This window comes from Somniosus microcephalus, chromosome 1 (assembly GCF_052327205.1).
Source record: "Somniosus microcephalus isolate GS21.2 chromosome 1, FLI_Smic_1.0, whole genome shotgun sequence".
Taxonomy (NCBI): Eukaryota; Metazoa; Chordata; class Chondrichthyes; order Squaliformes; family Somniosidae; genus Somniosus; species Somniosus microcephalus.
In genome coordinates this window covers 239,792,180-239,813,182 of record NC_140987.1, presented here as the reverse complement: position 1 = coordinate 239,813,182, position 21,003 = coordinate 239,792,180, and the positions used below count along the sequence as shown (strand labels likewise).

At 45.3% G+C, this 21,003-nt stretch overlaps 1 protein-coding gene across 22 annotated transcripts in view; it reads left to right on the top strand.

The window, feature by feature from the left end:
- Positions 1 to 21,003, top strand: part of LOC147124680 (adhesion G protein-coupled receptor L3-like) — a 783,432-nt gene that overhangs the window by 234,567 nt on the left and 527,862 nt on the right. For all 22 annotated transcript variants that reach the window (XM_085991353.1, XM_085991371.1, XM_085991380.1 and 19 more), the window contains one exon: positions 12,765 to 12,926. In XM_085991353.1, the coding sequence (XP_085847479.1) occupies positions 12,797 to 12,926 (130 nt within the window). In that variant the 5' untranslated portion in view covers positions 12,765 to 12,796. The remainder of the gene's footprint in view (positions 1 to 12,764; positions 12,927 to 21,003) is intronic.

Genomic DNA, 21,003 nt, shown 5'->3' with positions numbered 1-21,003 from the left:
TTTAATATCTCTGAAGAGTTGTTTGTGGTAGGTCTTATTTTCAGGGTTACAGGTTTTGAAGTATCAGATTCCCAACATTTCTCGGCCTTGCCGCTCTTAACAGTCCCGTGCACTAATTCCTGACTGATCCACTGTGATTAAAGACCATTACAAAATTACAGGTGTTCCTTTTACCCCCTCCTCACCCCCCCCCCCCCCCCCCCATCTCAACTGTGGAAATAGTTTTCTTTTGGGACCTCGGCAGGTGCTGTCTTATTAATTGGCTTTGTTTAAAATTAACATGTCTAACTATTTTAATCTGAACAGGGTATTAAAGCACAGTGCTTCCTCCATCTTTGAATCGACTCGGTCCACTCCAGGCAGCAGCTTGTCCCATCTGCCTGTTTAGTCATTCAGTTGACATTAAGGATCTTTTAGCACGAGTCAAAGAAGAGCAGGGAGTCTTTTGGTGAATACTGGAGACCAAAAGCAGATTAACTGATCATTCAAGCCATTGCTTTTTGTGAGACATGGCTGTGTACAAAATGCCTGCTGTGTTTGCCGCGATAGTATTTACTGCACTTTGAAGCAGTATATTGTATATGAAATGCTTGGCATTTGAGAGACATAAGATGTCATGTAGATGCAGGTCTTTCTTTAATAATGCTCTGTAACTGGCTGCTGGTGGGCATGTAAAAACAAAAGCTGCATTTATTTATCAAGTGTGTCATGTCCATCAGAAATCTCAGTGGGATTTTTAATTCCCACCTGAACCTCAGGCACAAGATGAAATGTTGGTTTAGCGTCTTAACAAAGGAAAATACCTTTGACAGTGCAGTACTCCCTCGGTACTACACTGAAGTGTCAAACTCGTGCTCAAGTCCTGAAGTCAGATTTGAACCCAGACGATAGCAAAATACTGCCGATGCTGGAAATCCGAAATAACAACAGAAAATGCTGGAAAAACTCAGCAGGCCAGGCAACATCCGTGGAGAGAAATTAGAGTCGACGTTTTGGGTCCAAACCTTTTATCAAGACTAAGGAGGCACAGGGAATGAAATAGATTAAGAGGCCAGGCTGGGAGAGAACAAAAGAGAAGAGGAGACATTAAGAGGTATTCAAAACGAGACGAGATGGTGATAGGACTAGTGGAGACAAAAGACAGCTCTAGATTAGGTGTGAAATGCGCTGGCAGAATGGGAGACAGCTGCCATGTGGGAGAGAGGGAAAGGAAAGGGGGGGGGGAGGGAAAAAACAAAACAAAGGTGTAGATAAAAAATATAAGTAAAAATGTAATAGGGGCCGAGGTTATGATCTGAAATTGTTGAACTCTATATTGAGTCCGGAAGGCTGTAAAGTGCCTAATCGGAAGATGAGGTGCTGTTCCTCGAGTTTACGTTGAGCTTCCGTGGAACAATGCAAGAGGCCAAGGACGGTTGGCCAATTCGAGTTCAACAATTGATATCTGAAATAACAACAGAAAATGCTGGAAAAACTCAGCAGGTCAGGTAACATCCGTGGAGAGAAATTTGAGTTGACATTTCGGGTCGAACCCTTCTTCAAAATTGATATCTGATATTGTGAAAGCAGCTGGAAGTTTCAATCAAGCATTGAAAATAACAAAAAATAGAGTTGTTTCAAGGACTGGGTAGTGCACTTGTTTAGGACATTATTCTTTCACCTCGGGGATTTGTATTCGAATTTACCCAGACATTTTCTCTCTGCCAGCTGTGAAGTTCCAAGTGAAATAAGCTGGGAAGTTTCAAACCAGATTCTAGAGAGCTTCAGTCTGCAACAAAATTGTTCCATGTTTGGTTCAAGTTTCCACAAAATTTAAATTCTTAAGCCCAAATATTACCGGTGTGGGAAATGACAATAATTGCACTGATACAGTGCAGAAATTAGGTTTAAGCACATTATTGGAGAGAGCAGAGGGAATTTTACTTGACAGCTGGGAGTGCTTGATACTGGTATCCAAGTGGACATGTATTCCATTCTCTGGCACTTCCTTCACCTTGTGTACAAAGTTCAACCCTCACTTTGTAAAGTGCCACATAATAGGCTTGCCAGAAAAGTTGAAGACCATGGAATAACAGGGACAGTGGCAGCATGGATACGAAATTGGCTAAGTGACAGGAAATAGGGTAGTGGTGAGCGGTTGTTTTTCAGACTGGAGGAAGGTATACAGTGAGGCGTTGCTACTCGGACCACTGCTTTTCTTGACATATATGAATGACTTGGACATGGGTGTACAGGGCATAATTTCAAAATTTGCAGATGCTACAAAACTTGGAGGTATAGTGAACAGTGAGGAGGATAGTGATAGACTTCAAGAGGACATAGACAGGCTGGTGGAATGGGTGGACACGTGGCAGATGAAATTTAACACACAAAAGTGCAAAGTGATACATTTTGGTAGGAAGAATGAGGAGAGGCAATATAAACTAATGGGTACAATGCTAAAGTGGGTGCATGAACAGAGAGACCTGGGGTATATGTGCACAAATCATTGAAGGTGACAGGGCAGGTTGTGAAAGCAGTTAAAGCATATGGGATCCTGGGCTTTATAAATAGAGGCATAGAGTACAAAAGCAAGGAAGATATGATGAACCTCTATAAAACACTGGTTCGGCCTCAACTGGAGTATTGTGTCCAATTCTGGGCACCGCACTTTAGAAAGGATGTGAAGGCCTTCAAGAGGGTGCAGTAAAGATTTACAAGAATGGTTCCAGGGATGAGGGACTTCAGTTATGTGGATTGATTGGAGAAGCTGGGGTTGTTCTCTTTAGAGCAGAGACGGTTGAGAGGAGATTTGATAGAAGTGTTAAAAATCATGAGGGGTCTCGACAGAGTAGACAGAGAGAAACTGTTCCCATTGGCGGAAGGGTCGAGAACTAGAGGACACAGATTTAAGGTGATTGGCAGAAGAACCAAAGGCAACATGAAGAACTTTTTTATGCAGCGTGTGTTTAGTATCTGGAATGCACTGCCTGAAAGGGTGGTGGAGGCAGATTCAATTGTGGCTTTCAAAAGGGAATTGGATAAGTACAGTACCTGAAAGGAAAAAAATTGCAGGGCTACGGGGAAAGGGTGGGGGAGTGAGACTAGCTGAAGTCCTCTTGCAGAGAGCCGGCATGGGCTCGACGGGCTGAATGGCCTCCTGTGCTGTAACCATTCTATGATTCTAAAAATAAGGGCTGCACATTTACATTTTTCCATTGTCTTTTTTTAACACCAGCACATTTGGTGCTGTCCCAGCAGATTAAGTTCATGAGGTGACTGACCACTGCCTGGTACGTTGTCACATGTCTTCTTAAAATGACTGGTGAGCAAAAGCCATGTGTATGCTAATTGTGACTTTTTTCCTGCTGGTCAAGTTTTAATTGCATTAAATTGAACCTTGTTGGTCAAGCATTTTGCAATCTGACTGATTTAACTAGTTCCAATAACATTACCATAATTGGGTTTAACATGTGTTTTCTGATTGGAAACTTTCAATTGATTGTGGAGTCGTTCTCTTTTGGAGCCTTTCTGGTGAAATTTTGGTCTCAAAGGTTAATCCAAGGGGACTCTTATGAAATGGTGCAAGGTAATGAGCTGTAAAGGACAGAGGGGTTCATATTTTGTGAATGCATTGCCTGTAAGCTAAAAGAGAGAGCAATCCTCCTACTACAGTTTCTTTACTTGCTTCACCTTTAGTAAATATGGGCACATGCACAAATATGTTTTTTCTGTCGACATTAATTCTTCAGTGGTGGCTGTGATGTTGGTTTTATATTGATTTCATAAGTTTTGCTCAATTACATTATCTCAATTTATTATGCCCAAAAAAAATTGCAACGGTAGATTACTGTTTCATGAAGTAAGCACCTGACACTAATTAACAAAATTACCTATCCCAGCTTCATTTATTTTAATGGGCTCAGTCGAGAGAGCTAGAATCTGGCTTGGGGACCAAATGAGTCTGCTTGCAGCATGAAGAACAAAATGGTGATAAATTCCATTAAAGAGCGTCCTTTTGATCTGTTGAACCTTGTTCCTCTCGTGGTTAACTCATCAAGACAAGCTTCCAGCTGTATTTTGAACCTCCTAATGTTTCCAACTCTACAGCCTTCGCTGGAAGATTATTCTAAAAGTTTATCCCGCTTTTGAGTAAAGGATTTATTTTTTTCCAATTTGCTTTTTCAATTTACTTTTCACTCATTTATATTTGTCTTCCAGTCTGACTTACCTTGGTTATATTCAGGATTCACCTTTTTGTGTTATGTATTGTTTTGTACGCCTTGGGGTCCTGCCTTAACTTTCTTTCCGGCTGTAGTGTTTGAGCTTCTCTAACTTTTCCTCTCAGTTCACCATTTTACATTTAGGATCATTCACATTGCTGCTCTTGCACCCTGTCCAATGCATGAATGTCCCCTTTTGAATCTTGGTGATGTAATTACATGGTATTCCAAGTGATATCTGACCAGTGAATTATAAAGCCTCAGCATAATCTCTGTAGACTTGGACTCCATTCTTCTGCCATATACTCCAATATCCCAATGCTCTGTTTTTAACTGCTTTGCCATACTGCCTCAATGTTAACTGCTACCCTTTCTAAGCCTCCTTGCGCTGCTCATATATCACCCATTGTGCAACATTTTTGCATTGGGATTGGTTTTGACTACTGCCAATGGGTCTTGGCTGCTCGAGATGAAATTTCATTTGGTTCAACTTTATGAAATAAAATTATGAGCAGGTTAGCACCCAGAGCTAGTGCTGTGCTAGTGGCAGTACCTTACTGTGGAGTTCCTAACCTTCGTTTAGGCACAGGCAAGAAGGGAGGGCAGGAAAGCAAGAAAACCAGGGAGCTTTTTGTTTGCTTGTGTCACTCGTGCCTCCAAGCATCCTGTTGTTGAGTTACTTTGGTACTCTGAAGCAGGTTGCATTGAATGATCCGAGAGGATGCGTCAATGCAGAGATGTAATAAAACAAAGTATTATAGTAAATTTCATGGAATTTTAGCTCCTTCTCATATAATTTTATCATAGCACTTAGAGTTCTGTCTGCACTGCAAGTGTGGCCTAATGGCTCCCTTAAGCACCGTTTACCTGCCAAGCAGTTCTGCGTGACAGGGAGGCTGCAGACATCACTGACAACATGGAGAGAACTACCTTGGGCTGCTATAATGTGTTTAATTTAGTTTTACCCTTTTACTTACTGTAATCTTAATTTTATTAAGTCTTCTCCTGAGACCTAGCACCCCCTATTGGCTCAATTTTAAATGAGCCATCTCAAGACTTGACAATGCTGACATAATCCCTGGTTACAAGGCAATAGAAGACAGTGCAGTCTTGATAGTGAAATGTATTTTTTTTTGTGGGAGAGCGTACATCTGGTGTATAGGGGTCAGGTGTTTTGGAAGGAACCTCTTTTTATAAATAGTTAGTGATTACATTGTCCCACTAAAGACTTGATTCCTCGTCCTCCTTTCTTCCTTATATGGTAGATGCAGGATTGTGAGGGGAGTACGGAGTACTGCAGTTCGGGAGCATGCTGCAGTGCACTCTGACACAGAACTGGTTGGCATATGGAGCTGGAACATGGATATTGGACCAAACACTGGCCATAGGCCCTTGGGGATGGTTTTCAGGTGCTGCAATTTAGATTTAGTGTGCCTCGATGAATTGTATGACCATATCCAATAATGTTACAGCACTTCTGTTTTAATGTTCTGTTTAGACTGTACTGCACAGTTGTCAGCCTTGGCTCAGTGGTAGCACTCTCACCTCTTAGTTAGAAGCTTGTGGGTTCAAGTCCACTTCAGTGACTTGAACACACATAATTTGCTGGAGACTAGAATGACGCATCTACAGGGTTGGTTTCATTTCCAATGCTGAACACTGAGGGAATTATGGCGGAAGTGCGTTTTACCACTATTCATGCTATCATGTGAATAGACTTTTATGTATATATAATAAAAATAAGCTTTGACATTTCACCATCAAAAATAAGTTTTCATAAGCTGCAGAAATAGTGGATGCATTGGTTGTGATCTTCCAAAATTCCCTAGACTCTAGAATGGTCCCAGCGGATTGGAAGGTAGCAAATGTAACCCCGTTATTCAAGAAAGCGAGGGAGTGAAAAAATCGGGAACTACAGGCCAGTTAGCCTGACATCAGTCATCGGGAAAATGCTGGAATCTATTATTAAGGAAGTGATAATAGGGCACTTAGAAAATCATGATATGATTAGGCAGAGTCAACATGGTTTTATGAAAGGAAAATCATGTTTAACAAATTCATTAGAGTTTTTTGAGGAAGTAACTAGCAGGGTAGATAAAGGGGAACCAGTGGATGTAGTATATTTGGATTTCCAAAAGGCATTCGATAAGGTGCTACATAAAACATTGCTACACAAGATAAAGGCTCATGGCAGTGGGGGTAATAAATTAGCCTGGATCGAGGATTGGTTGACTGACCAGAAAACAGAGAGGTTGACATGCTGTAACTAGTGGGGTGCCGCAAGGATCAGTGCTTGGGCCTCCGCTATTTACAATCTATATTAATGACTTAGATGAAGAGACCGAGTTCAGTGTATCCATTGCTGACGATACAAAGCTAGGTGGGAAAGTAAGCTGTGAGGAGGACACAAAGCCTGCAAAGGGATATAGACAAGTTAAGTGAGTGCAGCATAATGTGGGGAAATGTGAGTTTATTCACTTTGGTAGGAAGAATAGAAAAACAGAACATTTTTAAATGTTGAGAAACTATTAAACGTTGGTGTTCAGAGAGATTTAGGTGTCCTCGTACAGGAAACAAAGTTAGCGTGCAGGTACAGCAAGCAATTAGGAAAGCAAATGGCATGTTGGCCTTTATTGCAAGGGGGTTGGAGTAGCAGAGTAAGGAATTCTTGCTACAGTTGTACAGGGCTTTGGTGAGACCACACCTGGACAGTTTTGGTCTCCTTATCTGAGGAAGGACATACTTGCCTTGGAGGCAGTGCTACGAAGGTTCACCAGATTGATTCCTGGGATGAAAGGTTTATCCTATGAGGAGAGATTGAGTAGAATGGGCCTGTACTCTCTGGAGCTTAGAAAAATGAGAGGTGATTTCATGAAACATAAGTTTCTGAGGGGGGTTGACAGGGTAGATGCTGAGAGGTTGTTTCCTCTGGCTGGGGAGTCTAGGACTGGGGGCATAGTCTCTGGATAAGGGGTTGGCCATTTAAGACCGAGATGAGGAGGAATTAATTCACTCCGAGGGTTGTGAATCTTTGAAATTCTCTACCCCAAAGGACTGTGGAGGCTGAATCCTTGAGTATATTCAAGGCTGAGATAGATAGATTTTTGGACTTTAGGGAAATCAAGGGATATGGGGATCGGGCGGGAAAGTGGAGTTGAAGTTGAAGATCAGTCATGATCTTATTGAATGGTGGAGCAGGCCCGAGGGGCTGGATGGCCTACTCCTGATCCTAATTCTTATGTTATGTTCACTGTGAAGTAGAGCTTTCAAGTGCAAAAATCATGAAAGCAATGTTTTTTTAATTCGTTCCTGCGATGTGGGCGTCGCTGGCAAGGCCAGCATTTATTGCCCACCCCTAATTGCCCTTGAGAAGGTGGCGGTGAACCACCTTCTTGAACCTCTACCGTCTGTGTGGTGAAGGTACTCCACAGTGCATTTGATTTGTATATGTATTTACATTCATATGTTCAAAATAATTTATTAAAGTAAAATAAAAGCTTTGCTCTTTACATTTAAATCAAACTAATGTCCATCCAAATGTACTGTTGTGTATTAGGTGTACTGTTTATTGTGTGCGCAGTGTTGGGTGGGGGTGGAGAGGGTGCAGTGGAGTATCTGCACATGCCATTGATGAAAGTGAGAGTTTGTTTACTCTTGAGACTTTCAGATAGCTTGAATTACTAATATCATCGAAATAAATGAAATAAATCTGTTGCTTAGAATATTCTTCAATAGTGAATACAGCAGCTGAGTGTGTCCAGAATTCAGACAATTTTCTGTAAATGATCAAGTTCAGTATAGTGAAGGGATTTGAAATGCAGATTCTATGACTCGAGTCATGTCAATATTGATCTGCTTAATTAGTTTGTTGATGTAGATGGGGTCAGCAATTGGCTGCATCACTTCTGAGCTCCCTGATTTTGCCATGCTCGCTGCAGTGTATTCAAATTACTTTTCCAGGAGGTTTTGGCTTAAGTTCTTAACGGAAGATTTGCAAGCGAAACAACGTAATTTATGGCGTACATCACCGACTGTGTTGTTCCAGGAAATTCTGGGCCACAATAATCTAGACTAACATTGCAGTGCAGTACGGATTGAGTCCTGCACCGTCAGAGGTGCCATCTTTTGGATGAGACGGCAAACTCTGCTCTATCGGATGGATGTAAATGATCCCATGGAACTATTCTCGGAAGAGCAGGGGAGTTCTCCTGGGTGTCCTGGGCAATATTTGTCCTTCAACCAATACCACTAAAAATAGTTTATCTGGTCATTTATCTTATTGCTGTTTGTAGGACCTTGCTAAGCACAAATTGGCTGTTGTGTTTGCTTACGTTACAAATGACACCACTTAAGAAGGGACTTAATTGGGGACTTCCTGAGGTCATGAAAGGCGCTATATGAATGCAAGTTCTTTCTTTTACTAAAACTGGGCAAAGTAAATGTTGCATAATGTGCCCACAAGCTGGGATGTGTGCGAGACCCGAAAAATAAATGCAATGATGGTCTAATCTGTAAATTAGGCTGAGATATTTTATTTTACTGACTTCACCTTACCCCTCCACAGCAGCTTTGAATGAAGCTGGCAGATGTTTCTTGAGTTTCAATGTGCCAAACATGGTGATGTCATGCAACCTGCTCCTCCAGCTGCTGCCCTCAGAGTGGCAGTGATCAAGGTGTCATTTGAGAAGGCTGGAGCGGGGAGGGGGGATTGTTTTGAATACAATTGCATTCACATCTTTAAGTCAGCTGGCCAAATCCTCAAAACTAAATCAGTATTTGTTATTTGTGTGGAAAGTTATTTCATCCTTTAAAAAATAATTATAGTAGTATTTTGCATGCGATGGAACTCTTAAAGCAGAATTTAAAGGAACTGACAAAAACTCATCAAAGTGAAAAGAGGAGCTATTGATTATTAAGTTAGATGATTTACATACATTAGAAAGTTTTAAAAAAAATCCATGCCACAGAAAATAGATTCAGGTGTAAGCAGATCAGTGTTGCTGCTGATGATGGTAATGCAGTCCAAAGGTCACCATTCAAGAGAGACTTGACATAAATAGATGTGATTTATGTTGCGGCTCAGAAATACAGCCTCTGTAAGTCAATTGTAACTTTTAATTTCCTCATATTGGCCATGCAGCTAGTAGAGTGATGGATGGACCATTCAGTATTGAACGACTTGTAATAATGGTCTCTAATTTGCGATCAGCGGCGATACAACAGCGATTGACGCTGACCTCGAAGAAAGCTGTCCACAGAGACCATCTCTGGTGAAAACTTTAGGGTTCTCGATGTGCAATAGGGGATTCCTAGTGTAGTGCAGCAGTGACGTTGTCCAGCTGTCTCGGCAGCCAATCACATTGAAGAATTCTTCGGCAGCAAACCAGGAAATGAAAAGCACTGATTATCTGCACTTTTTAAAAATGTTAGAGAGTGAAATAAAGATTGGGACATACACATGGGGTTAAGATAGAAGCTGAAATATAATGAACAAACTTAATTTTTTTTTAACATTTGTAGCATCATAATGGAGGAATTTGACATTCCACAAATATGAAAATTAACTTCTATGGGCTAGATCTGTTGTTTAGCAGTGTCGAAGTCTCGACTCCCGAGTAAGACTCTTAAACACAAAGTATCGTTAAAGATGGGCTTTATTTGCTTGCAAGGGAAGGGTTGTGTAGTCAAAGGCTACATCAGACCTCTTCAAAGTAATACAGAATTTGTAACATATTTATACAGTACAGAAACAAAACAGGCTTTCTATGCCACATGACATAGTATTGAATCATACCTGATTACAAAGGCACAGACCTTGCAAATTACTGAAACAACGTATTCCAGGCTTCGTTAGAATAACGAACGGAACTACCTTGGGATAAGATTAACTAATCCTTTATTATGGGATCCTTCTGTTCTCCCACTGTACCAACTGAGCCTGTGGGCCGATGTTTACCTTAACATGTCCTTGGCTATTTGTTTGGTAAACGAGGCTCCTTGTTAAGCTTATCACAGATAAGGAGTATGTATGTAGCATTCCTAAATTGTCTCATCCCCTTGAAACTGATTAGTGAATCATGCTGTCGGCCATTTGAGTTTTTATTCTATGCCCAGGAAGCCATTTTGTGTCTAAGTGAGAAAACTGTACTTTCACAGCAGTCAATACACTGTTAAAACCCAGTGTTGGAACAGTGAATGACTGACCACAGCTTCAAGATTTCCACGTTTAGATGTGCATGCACTAAATCCTGAAGTTACAGTCAGTATCAGAGGGGTAATGACGGCAAACACTGAGTTTGCCATCATTACCCAGCGCAAAATCTGGGCCATTGTATCTTGTTCAGGAGGCGGTGGTTTGTATGAGATGTAAGGCCAGCTTGTTTATTTTTAGTCAAGGGGAAAGGTAGAAAGACTTGCATTGATATAGCACCTTTCACGACCACCGGACGTCTCAAAGCGCTTTACAGCCAATGTAGTACTTTTGGAGTGTAGTCACTGTTGTAATGTGGGAAACGCGGCAGCCAATTTGTGCACAGCAAGCTCCCACAAACAGCAATGTGATAATGACCAGATAAATTGTTTGTTATGTTGATTGAGGGTTAAATATTGGCCAGGACACTGGAATAACTCTCCTGCATCATAGAATCTTACAGCACAGAAGGAGGCCATTCGGTCTGTCATGCCTGTGCCGGCTCTTTGAAAGAGCGGTCCAACTTAGTCCCACTACCCAGCTTTTTCCCCATAACACTGCAAATTTCTGTTTCTGTTTCTTTGGCCATTTATAGTTCCTTTGCAAATGTAATATTGCAGTGACAGTGCTTATATCTACATTATTACAATGTACTAGCAATAGGTTTCGATGTCGCGAGTATAATTGTAACTTATTACACCTTTTTTGGACCAAATCCTGAAATCTAATCGGTTGAAAAGCTGTTGCGGGTGACATATTTAGTCTTCGTTTTTGTCAAATAATGGGCCTTCGCTGGTAATAGTGAGAGACATCGGCTAGACTGTTGCCCACTCATGACCAAGCTCTTAGCCGACTCTAAATGTTTCCTGCTCTTAAAATGTTTGGAGCTTAAGAGAGTAATAAGATGTACTGAACACCCTTCCACTTACATAATTAAAATATTTTATCCCATTTATATTTCAGACCAATGCATGGTAAATATGAGCTGGTTCCTGGGATACTGAATTTATGCCATTTTAAATCCGTGGGTCAGATTTGGCTACGTCGGAGGAGTTGCATATGTGCACTTGTGACAAAGTTCTGCTTGTGAACATATCGTGGACCACCTTTGATGTTGAGGAATAGGGATTTTGAATCATATTTTCTTCAGTTATGTTTTTTTCAAAAAGTGAATTTGCACAGGTTTAAAAAGCCACAGACGACAGCATTGAGATGGCAGTGGAGAGGTCTCACCGTGGCTGGGGACAGGAAGGAATTTGTTTTTGCGTCTCAGATGGCCAACAAATATTCACACCTATTGTGTTCACGTGGGCACAGCATGGGAGAGGGGGGAGTCAGTTTGGTTGACAAGCCTGCTGGTGAATCCCTTCATGGGGTAGGTGTCAGATACATTGGCCCTACTGTTCCTGGGGTCAGAATTGACAAAAAGAAAAGGGGATAAAAACATTTTCATGGGCCAATCGGCGAGATTTTAAAACAAAGGACAGCGAGTTATAGGCCTTGGGCCCGGAGCTGGAAGCTAAAATGTAGGTGGCTGTTTTTTTGCTGTTGAACATGTTTCGAGAAAGAAAGTTAACGCTATAAACAATTAAATCAGACAACAAAAGGGACAAGACATAGGATTATATAGAATATACAGCACAGAAACAGACCATTCGGCCCAACCAGTCTATGCCGGTGTTTATGCTCCACTCGAGCCTCCTCCTGTCTTTCCTCATCTAACTCTCAGCGTAACCCGCTATTTCCTTCTTCATATGCTTATCTAGCCTCCCCTTAAATGCATTTATACAATTCACTTCAACCAATCCCTGTGGTAGTGAGTTCCACATTCTCACCACTCTGGGTAAAGAAGTTTCTTCTGGATTCGCTATTGGATTTCTTGGTGACTATCTTATATTGATGGCTTCCAGTTTTGTTCTTCCCCACAAGTGGAAACACTCTCTCTCTATCCACTCTGAAACCTTTCATAATTCACACGTGATTTATAATTTTCTCTTTTTTGAGGAGAGAAGGGCGATTGAGTGAAGTGGAATTTGCATGATTACTAGCTGTAGAATTAAGCAGCTTACCGCTTTGTAGCTGGCCGTGTCTCCATCCGTCTTTTTAAAGATTGGCGAAGCACGTGAGTGTGCATGCGAAAGACATGAACTGCAGTTTATTATCACAAGGGGTCCTTCTGTTGGACTCCCACATAGGAAAGCCGAAATTACTGTTCTGGTTGGCATTTTCATCGATTGGGATAATGCTAGGTGAAGTTCTAATGCAACATCAACTTTTAATTTTACCTCCATATAAAATTCAGCTGGAATCTTGTTCAGGTTAACCTTGTCACCTTTTTATAATAATCAAGTTTTCTTCTTTCATTCCTGCAGCCAGTCAATGTCGTGTCTAAGTTACTGAAGAAATGTCTACTGGGAGCATTTTCTGTGCCTCGCCTAAAAACATTTGTTACACTTTTACAACCGGATTTCATATAATGACCATGTGGACCCCATGGTTCCTGACGATACTCGTCGGTACAGCGGCAGTAACTGGTAAGTTGTTAGATTACAAAAATAACACAAACCTTTGGAGTTAAAATGGGAAATTTTTGTAGTGTTCGTTTAGAGGTCTAAGTGGAAAATTATATTGAATGTGATTCTGCACAGCAGTAGTGTCCAAGCATTTTGTCTTTGTGGGCTACCTAGGTTGGCCATGGAAATGTCCCCATTAATTTGCATATATTTTCATCAGCTTGATCCTGTTTTAGGATTTACCATCAATAAGGCAGCAGCATCAAGAATGATCCTATCCAAAATTACAGCCGCTTGATATTCAAACAGATCAAACCAAAGAGAAGAAATATTAGCACAAATAAAAATTACATCGTCTGGGTTTTGAGGACTAGGTTGCCAGTGCTCAAGGACTTCGTACAGCCCACGGGCCATTGTTTGGACACCTCTGTTTTCTACTGTGTATAATTTTCTAGTAATGAATGACTGACAGGATTTTAGATAATGATTTGGTTGGTAAAGCCGTATCCGCTAAGCTCTACAGACCCAAGGATGGCAGGTTTGATTGCTGGTCAATGTTGAGTTAGCTGAACCCGGTCGAGGTGGCACGTAGGAGCACTACAGTGGGCTACAGAAGGGACCGATAGCCATGGTTCTTGCTCCTGATGGCTGTCCAATGACGCCTTCTGGAAATGTGTGTGCATAGACATTGGGTGAGTCTTGGCTGTGATCACCCCTTGACAAAATAGCCTGCCAATACTCACTTCTTAGAATCGCACAAGAATGGCTAATTGGTAAGGTGCCCGAGGGCTGTGGGCCATGAGGGGTATAGCAGCCATGCTTCATGCCACATATGTTCACACACTGAGGGTGAATGTAGACCCTCTACTGACTGACTTCTATTAACTCGATAAAAATCAGAAGCTTCATCATCTGTATGACGCAGCTTATTCAATCGATAAACTCGGAGTTAATGGGAGAGCTTGGATTGCCCCTCTTTTTTTTTTAATGTATTCACATTCTGCAATATTTAGGCCCATGCTCATAGCTTCCTCTCCCAAGAGTGAAATTATATAAACTTTCCTCTCTCAAATGCCTGCTACTATGAAGCAGTTTATATGGCTCAAAGTCGGCCTTGTAAAGTTGAAAATTCCACCCATCTGCTTTTAAAAATTGAGTATGAAACTTGGGACCCCGTACTTGGATATTTACGGTAGCTCTCTACTTGTAGATAATTACATGGATGTGTAAAGCCACGCCAGTAAAGATATTGCCAACGAATCACAAACTTTACAATAATGCACCACATCAAACTGTGGTGAAACAACCCCTCTGATGCCATAAGGATTAAAGCTGAAGAGTCTTGCAGCAACATTTTATTTAAACTGTGATGTTGTGCCATTATTTGCATTCCTGGTGAGATCTGCTGCGACTAATTTGCACCTTGACTTTAATAAATAAATAAAAGTGTATGTTGCAGAAGTTTTTCGAACTGGTAGGATGTAAATAGTGGTGTCCTCAAGGAGTTGGTGTTGGGATACCGTAACTATAGCAACAGCTTGTATTTATATAGCACCTTTTAACGTAGTAAAACATCCGAAGGCATTTCGCAGGAGAGCTAGAAGACAAAGACTGAGCCACATAAGGAGAAATTAGGGCAGATGACCAAAAGCTTGATCAAAGAGGTAGGTTTTAAGGAGCATCTTAAAGGAGGAAAGAGAGGCGGAGAGGCGGAGAGGTTTCAGGAGGGAGTTCCAGAGCTTAGGGCCTGGGCAGCTGAAGGTACAACCACCAATGGTGGAGCGATTAAAATCGGGATGCTCAAGAGGGCAGAATTAGAGGAGTGCAGATATCTCGGGGATTGCGGGGCTGGAGGAAATTATAGGTGAGGGGGGCGAGGCCATGGAGGGATTTGAAAATGATGATGAGAATTTTGAAATTGAGGCAATGCTTAACCGGCAGCCAGTATTGGTCAACGAGCAGAGGGGTGATGGGTGAATAGAACTTGATGCGAGTTAGGGCACAGGCAACCGAGTTTTGGATGACCTCAAGTTTACAGAGGGTAGAATGTGGAAGGCCAGCTAGGAGTGAGTTCCAATAGTCAAGTCTAGAGGTAACAAAGGCATGGGTGAGGGTTTCAGCAGCAGATGAGCTGAGGCAGGGGTGGAGACGGGCGATGATAGAGGTGGAAATAGGTGGTCTTAGTTATGCTGCGGATATGTGGTTGGAAGCTCATTTCAGGGTCAAATATGACACTGTGGCAAAGCCACTAAGAGACTCTCACAGTGACTTTAATCATGTTTATTACCTTTCAATGTTGGCTCTGGTTAAACAGAGCTAGATCGACAAAATCTCGATCTGACGCGATGATGTCATCATGTGGGCCATGTGACGTCCCAACGGCGGGAAACGTGATGATGTCATGACGTCCGAGGTAGAGGGCATTTTCCAGCTAGTCCTCGTGTGGAGTGATAGTGAATAGACCTGTTTAGAGCTTCTCCTGCATTTTCTTGTTTTGTAAAGTTTTAGTACATTAAACTCAGTTTGTTAACTACTCGTGAGTTTATAGATTCTTTGCTAGGAGTGCAGAGATTCCTACATTGGTGACCCCGAATCCTCGCGATCGTTTTTCACGGTGAACGCAGAACACGGGCCAGGAATGGAGGCCAATGCAGTGACCTTGAAGCTCCCCCAATTCTGGGAACACCAGGCGGCCTCTTGGTTTGTGCAAGCCGAGGCGCAATTTGAACTCCGCAATGTCGTACAGGACCAGACCAAATATCTCCACGTGGTCTCCGCCCTCGATAGCTCGACTGCGTCGAGAATCATCAGCCTTCTGGAGAGTCCCCCGACTGCTGACAAGTACGTAGCCATCAAGACACGATTGCTGCAGGTATTTGGTCTTACCAAAGCGGAGCGCGCTCGCCGTTTACTGACGCTACCAGGGTTAGGTGACTCCAAACCCTCGGAGCTTATGAGCCACATGCTGACTCTCCTGGGGTCCGAGCCCCAGTGCTTTCTGTTTCGCGAGCTGTTCCTTACTCAGCTCCCCGAGCAAGTCCAGGCAGCCCTCGCCCGAGCAGAAACCGCAGACTGCCTCGCGCTCGCCGAAGAGGTGGATAAGATTTACGCAGTCCGGCAACAATGCTGCACCATCGTGCAACGCCCCGCCACGAGGAGCCCGGCTCCGACCAAGGCGCCTCCGACGACTGTTACTACCGTGCTCGTTTCGGCCCGAAGGCCCGCTGCTGCCGCCCACCGTGCAGTTTCGTTACCAGACCGTCGAATAGACCGCCGCGAGTGAAGCACGCTGGCCCGGTACTTCCCCCATGGCCACGATGGCGATTGGCGCTTCCGGATATCTCACCTACTTAACCGACTCCATCTCGGGCCGTCGTTTTCTATGCGACACGGGGGCGCAAAGCCGCATACTTCCCGCCTCGGTCATCGACCTTCGGTCTGGCGGACGGGGTCCCCCTCTGCAAGCGGCCAACGGGGGCTCGATCCGCACTTGCGGAAAGCGGCTCATCCAAGTCTGTTTCGGTGGACAGCTTTTCACCTGGAATTTCATCACCGCTCAAATCTCGCAGTTGGGTGCCGACTTTTTGGGCGCCAACGGCCTGTTGGTGGACGTGAAAAATCGACGCCTCGTTCACGCCGCCACGCTCGACGATATTTCAGGGGCGCGCAGCATGGCTGCGTCACACACGATTTCATGTGCGCGGCCACCGCCTGACGATTTTGCCCGTCTCCTCTAGGTTCCCCGAGCTGACGAAGCCCACCTTTTCGGCTTCGACCATCGAGCATAGGGTGGAGCATCATATTTCGACTACCTGCTCTCTAGTTTACGCCAGGGCGCGACGTTTAGAGCCCAGCAAGCTAGCGGCAACGAAGGTGGAGTTGGCCGTGATGGAGAAAATGGGGATCATCCGTCGGTCCAGTAGTCCCTGGTCCTCCCCGCTCCACATCGTCCCCAAGCTCGGCGGGGGATGGCGGCCCTGTGGTGATTATCGCCGCCTCAATGAGATAACGACGCCCGACCGCTACCCCATTCCCCATATATAGGACTTCTCAGCACAATTGGCGGGGACGTCCATCTTCTCGAAAGTCGACCTCGTCCGTGGTTACCACCAGGTGCCAGTGCACCCTCAAGATGTTGAAAATACGGCGGTCATTACCCACTTTGGACTTTTTAAATTCCTACGAATGCCCTTTGGACTTAAGAACGCGGCGCAGGCGTTTCAGCGCCTCATGGATTCAGTCCTGCGGGACCGTGATTTTTTATTTGTTTATTTGGATGATATTCTGATTGCCAGCACCTCCAGGGAGGAACAACTCGAGCAGCTTCGGGTCCTTTTTCGACGGCTTCAGCAGCACGGCCTCATCGTTAACCCGGACAAATGCCTTTTCAGCCTAGCGCAACTTGATTTCCTGGGCCACCGCATAACCCCCGCTGGGGCAATGCCACTTCGAGTCAAGGTGGAGGCGATCGCAGAGTTCCCAAAACCGAAATCCGTGAAAACCTTACAGGAGTTCCTGGGGATGGTGAACTTCTATCATCGTTTCATCCCCAGGGCAGCGCAGCTCATGTGTCCGCTCTACGAGGCCCTCGGGCATGACGGGAAAGGAGCCAGTGATATGGTCGCAAGACATGGATCGCGCTTTCGAGGAGACGAAGACTGCGCTCGCCAACGCGACCGTGTTGGCACACCCCCTGCCGGGAGCCACCGTCGCTCTCACGACGGACGTGTCAGACTACGCGGTGGGGGCCGTCCAGGAGCAGTGGGTCGACGGCGCGTTGCAACCTCCTGGCCGCCTTTAGCCGCCAGCTACAACGGCCGAGAGCTGTTGGCTTTGTTTTTGGCCATCCGCCATTTTCGCTTCCTCCTCGAAGGACGCCGCTTCATCGCGTTTGTTGACCACAAGCCATTGACGTTTGCAAAGGCCAAGTCTGCGGAACCATGGTCGGCTCGGCAGCAAAGGCAGCTGATGTACATAGCGGAGCTCACCACCGACGTTCGGCATGTGGCCGGTAAGGACAACGTCGTCGCCGATTGCCTATCCCGCGCTGCCGTCCAGGCCGTCCAATTGGGCATTGACTACACACAGATGGCGGCTGACCAAGCGGCTGACCCGAAGACCCAGGTTTTTCGTTCGGCTCCAGCTGAGTGATGTGCCGTTCCATTCCGCTGGTATTACTCTGCTCTGTGATGTTTCGTTGGGTGCACCCCGTCCGATTGTCCCATCTAAATGGCGCCGGGCTGTTTTCAACGCCATACACGGCCTATCGCATCCTGGAGTGCGGGCGTCGCAAAAGCTGCTGGTCTCCAAATTCGTATGGAGGGGAATACGCAAAGACGTCAGAGACTGGGCGAACACCTGTGTTGTTTGCCAACGGGCCAAGGTGCAGCGGCATGTCAGGGCCCCGCTCGCCATCTTCGAGGTCCCGGAGCAGCGATTCGATCACATTCACATTGACTTAGTGAGCCCGCTTCCACCGTCCTGGGGCTTTACGTACTTTCATGGGTAGCCCGGTTTGGTGTCCCTGCGGATATTTCGTCAGATCGTGGGCCGCAATTTTCGTCCGAACTGTGGAATGAGGTGGCTTCCGTGTTGGGCGTTAAACTCCACCGCACTACGGCCTATCACCCGCAAGCGAATGGCTTGTGCGAGCGGTTCCACCGTTCCTTGAAGGTGTCGCTCAGGGCCAGCCTTCTGGATGCATCCTGGGTCAACAAACTGCCGTGGGTGATGTTTGGACTCCGCATGGCGCCGAAGGAAGATCTCCAGTCGGCGGCGGCGGAGATGGTTTATCGGCAACCACTTCGAGTTCCGGGTGAATTCCTGCCGTCCCCTACGCGGCCATGGTCCGCGGCCAGGCAAAGAGAGACCCACCGGAATGCAGCCCGCTGTTTCCGCCTAGTTCCAATCTCACAGCATGGTTTGCCTTCGTCCAACGTCCCGGGGGAGTTGTCGAAGGCCAAGTTCGTTTTTGTGCGCCAAGACAGCCATCGTACCCCGCTCGCACCTCGTTATGCAGGGCCCTTCCAGGTTTTGCAGGCAGGGGACAAGAGTTTCGTGATCGACGTCGGGGGCAAGCCTGATCACATCTCTGTCGATCGCCTTAAGCCTGCGCACCTGGACCTCGAACGACCGATCGAGCTGGCGCAGCCTCCGTGCCACGGCTGGCCGCCGCCACACCTGACAGCGCCGTGTTACCTGCCAGCTCGCCGCCTGCTCAGCGTTTTCCCCTCCGGGAATTTAGGAGTCGGTCCAACAGGCTTGTCCGACCTCCTCAGCGATTGCCTCTTCTCGTTAAAGACAATTCTGGGGGGGCATATGTGGCAAAGCCACTAAGAAACTCTCACAGTGACTTGTACAATTGCCTTTAATCATGTTTATTACCTTTTAATGTTGGCTCTGGTTAAACAGAGCTAGATCGACAAAATCGCGATCTGACGCGATGACGTCATCACGTGGGTCATGTGACGTCCCAACGGCAGGAAACATGATGACGTCCGAGGTAGAGGGCGTTTTCCAGCTAGTCCTCTTGTGGAGTGATAGTGAATAGACCTGTTTAGAGCTTCTCCTGCATTTTCTTGTTTTGTAAAGTTTTAGTACATTAAACTCAGTTTGTTAACTACTAGTGAGTTTATAGATTCTTTGCTAGGAGTGCAGAGACTCCTACAACACCAAGGTTGCGAACGGTCTGGTTCAGCCTCATACAGATGCTAGGGAGAGGGATGGAGTCAGTGGTTAGGGGACGGAGTTTGTGGCGGGGACCGAAGACAATGGCTTCAGTCTTCCCAGTATTAAATTGGAGAAAATTTCTGCTCATCCAGTGCTGGATGTTGGACAAGCAGTCAGACAATTTAGAGACAGTGGAGGGGTTGAGTGAGAGAGGTGGTGGTGAGGTGTCGTCAGCGTACATGTGGAAACTGACGCCGTGTTTTCGGATGATGTCGCTGAGGGGCAGCATATAGATGAGAAATAGGAGGGGGACAAGGATAGATCCTTGGGGGACACCAGAGGTAACAATGCGGGAGCGGGAAGAGAAGCCATTACAGGTGATTCTCTGGCTACGATTAGATAGATAAGAATGGAACCAGGCGAGTGCAGTCCCATCCAGCTGGACAACGGTGGAGAGGTGTTGAAGGATGGAGTAGTCAACCGTGTCAAAGGCTGCAGACAGGTCAAGAAGGAGAAGAAGGGATAGTTTACCTTTGTCACAGTCACAAAGGATGTCATTTGTGACTTTGAGAGCCGTTTCGGTACTGTAGCAGGGACGGAAACCTGATTGGAGGGATTCAAATATGGAGTTCCGGCAAAGGTGGGCACTGATTTGGAAGGCGACAGCACGTTCAAGGACTTTGGAGAGGAAAGGGAGTTTGGGGGTAGTTTGAGACGGGGCGGTAGTTTGCAAGGCCGGAGGGGTCGGGGGTTGTTTTTTTGAGGAGAGGGGTGATGATGGCAGATTTGAAGGAGAGGGGACAATACCTGAGGGGAGAGAACCGTTAACAATGTCAGCGAACATGGAGCTAGAAAAGGAAGTTGGGTGGTCAGCAGTTTAATGGGAATAGGGTGAGGGAGCAGGAAGTGGGTCTCATGGGCAAGGTGAATGCAGAGAGGTCATGAGGGAAGATCGGAGGGAAACTGGAGAAAGATGAGCGTTTAGGACTAGGGCAGGGGGAATCTTAGAGGAAGTTTGGCCCGGTGGGCTTGGGGAAGGAAGGGACGTTACAGAGGCAGCTGAACGGATGGTCTCAATCTTAGAGACAAAGAAGTCCATTAGCTCCTCGCACTTGTTGGAGGAGACGGGAGAGGGGTTTAAGAAGATGGTTAGCAGTAGAGAATAGAAGCCAGGGGTTATCTTTGCATTCCAGAATGATCCTGGAATAGTGGGCAGTTTTGGCAGACGAGAGCAGGACCCGATAATGTGGTCCTGCCAGATCTGGCGGTGAATGGCTAAACCTGGATGGGGTGGTGGGTTTGTCGGCCTTTTAAATTGACCTTGACGGTTCGAATCGTCCCACTCCCTGGTTTTGGGGCTTGGAATTATTTAGGGGATATGATAGATGTCGGCAGACAACTGTTTGGTGCAAGAACAAATATTTTATTT